The sequence below is a fragment of the Montipora capricornis genome, chromosome 11 (genome assembly GCF_036669925.1).
Source record: "Montipora capricornis isolate CH-2021 chromosome 11, ASM3666992v2, whole genome shotgun sequence".
Classification (NCBI taxonomy): Eukaryota; Metazoa; Cnidaria; class Anthozoa; order Scleractinia; family Acroporidae; genus Montipora; species Montipora capricornis.
The window spans coordinates 14,184,709-14,187,208 of NC_090893.1; the positions used below are offsets into that span (position 1 = coordinate 14,184,709).

At 40.2% G+C, this 2,500-nt stretch overlaps 2 protein-coding genes across 2 annotated transcripts in view; one reads left to right on the forward strand and one right to left on the reverse strand.

The window, feature by feature from the left end:
* LOC138024191 (uncharacterized) overlaps positions 1-1,826 on the forward strand; it is a 2,274-nt gene extending 448 nt beyond the window's left edge. The window contains exon 1 of the mRNA XM_068871302.1: positions 1-1,826. This exon is cut by the window's left edge and continues 448 nt beyond it. Within this exon, the coding sequence (XP_068727403.1) occupies positions 1-1,256 (1,256 nt within the window). The 3' untranslated portion in view covers positions 1,257-1,826.
* A 572-nt stretch (positions 1,827-2,398) lies between these two features.
* LOC138023983 (sperm flagellar protein 2-like) overlaps positions 2,399-2,500 on the reverse strand; it is a 54,566-nt gene continuing 54,464 nt past the window's right edge. The window contains exon 60 of the mRNA XM_068871065.1: positions 2,399-2,500. This exon is cut by the window's right edge and continues 140 nt beyond it. The gene's annotated coding sequence lies outside the window, so the exon portion shown is untranslated.

Genomic DNA, 2,500 nt, shown 5'->3' on the forward strand with positions numbered 1-2,500 from the left:
TCGGTGCTTCGATTTCGCTTCTCTCAGCCATCGCTATTGGTACGTTTTTCACATTGATCTCTTATCTTTGCTATAAAACTTTTCTAAACTGCCAATTTCAACGAAAGGCCTCCATTCCGCTAAAGTTACAATGGGTGCTGGTCATTTGTGAGATCATCAAGTGCGTCGTATTGTACATTTGGGCGTTTTTATCTGCTCTAGTTCTTTTCCGTCCGTTTCAACTGTCAGGAGTCAAGGCAAAACTCTTTCTATGTTGCATGTTCATGTATTTCTTGGACTCACTGTACCGAGTGACTTTACAAGCTCTGGGAATTATTAAATCGTTCCCGCTCCTCGATAACGAACAAGTCATCCCTGCTAACATTCTCTTCCTCATGAGTATTCTTGGCCACAACTGCTTGTTAGCAAATCATCTCTGCCTTCACTCAACGCGACAAAAACGCGCTGTTTTCATGCTTTTTTCAGGCATTTATGGTTTACCTCTTGTAGCGGTTTTCGTGTTTGCTATATTTATGTATCCTGCGTATGATAAACAAAACGAAAAAGGCAAACTGATCATCGCTCTATTTTCTCCGCTCCTTGGGGTGGCCTTCAAGACAACATCTCGTATCTGTGTTCAGAGACTTTGGAGAATAACACACCCAGCTTATTCTTACATTATGATGGCGCCACTGTACAGTGCCTCAGCGATCATATTCCGTGTTATGCAGGTGGATCTCGGCAACTTAAAAGCCATCGCCTATCTTGGAATAATTCACGGCGTCGCTGAGGTCATAGAACGAAGCACAGTTGTTGTCATCGATCACATATGCCAGCGAATCTTGAAACGAGCCTCGGCTCCTTGGGGGCGTTACCGAACTCCGCGTACCGAGAGAATAGCAGCGGATATCGCTATTATGAGCATGCTCTATGAGTCCGCCGCAATTGTCTCCATAAATGGATTCTTTCACTTGTACCAATTCATTTATATGAAGAACATATCCCACTGGGCAGTTTTGCTATCCTTTACCAAGTTGACTGCAGTTCCATTAGTGATCGAGTGGCTTTTCACAAGTTTGTCCTTGGCGATCGAAACGCGATACCAGAATTTGGCCGTCATGGCAGTTTGGAGAAAGGACTGGAGAAGACACATTCTAGTTGCAGTGTTGAACGTTTTACCAGTTGCTTCTTGGACGAGTGCACATCTTTTCGATGTTGTCCGGGCACGATTTAAGGATCCTCTGCATCAATATGGTTGCAAAATGCCATTTTCTTAAAAAAATAGACTATTATTATAAAGAAGATGATAAATTTTAGAGCGGTTTTCAATTGAATGTCATAAAACAAATACCAAAGTAATTACTTCGACCAATCACAGCAGGTGCAAACAGCGCACTGGACCAATCAGTACTGGAGAAGACACATTCTAGTTGCTATGTTGAACGTTTTACCAATTGCTTCTTGGACGTATCCACATCTTTTCGGTGTTGCCCGGGCACGATTTAAGGATCCTCTGCATCAATATCGTTGCAAAATGCCATTTTCGTAAAATAATAGACTTTTATTATAAAGAAGATGATTAATTTTAGAGCGGTTTTCAATTGAATGTCATAAAACAAATACCAAAGTAATTACTTCGGCCAATCACAGCAGGCGCAAACAGCGTACTGGATCAATCTGAACTGGAGAAGACACATTCTAAAACCCAAACCAAACCTGTGATATTAAAACTGCTATTCCCTTAGCATCTAAGTCCAGGCAGGGCGCAGGATGGCGTGCTTAGTTTTAACAACTCTCTGGTAGCTTTGTCAGAAACTCATTGATACCAAATGTAAACTAAAAACTGAGTTGTGCTATGGAAGCATTTTATAATCAACAATTATTACAATTTTACGTCAATAAAAAATAAACTTCTTTGATTTCATCTTGCTGCAGTGGCTAATCACACAGAACTGCACGCAAATCTCATATCCTTTCTTTGCTGTAATATTGCGACCGTTTTCGTCGGGAAGCTCAACTGAAACCTCGCCACAAACAAGTGTTACTGGAAAGGTTGAGAATTTGTTAATAGTTGATGCGCTATGTAAGCTGTTGCCATGGTAAGGCGTCCAGACTGAATGAACGCTTTGTCTTCAATTATGCAAAATTGACTCTTTTCTCTGTTTGACGCTTTTTGGTTTGTTTTTTCTCCAAGATATGTTCGGTTTAATTCAGTTTTTTTTTTACATTTGTCACTTCTATGTCGTCTTCCAAAAGAAGACCTCAAATTGGCAAATTGTAAAATGATGACAACAGATAAGTCTTAAAGCGGTCTTTGCCCCTGCAGCAAAGCCCGCTAGTTTTGAGTATGAGAAGGAGTTGTACCCGTGCAGTGAACAATCTCTATTTACAAGATTTACTGAATGACACTTTCACGGTCAAGTTTGAAAATATGCCTTTTTTATTTAAAAAGTAGTTAATACGTACAAGGTATGACAAAATTGGCATCGAAGTTTACTTCTCACTCCAAAAAACATCATTA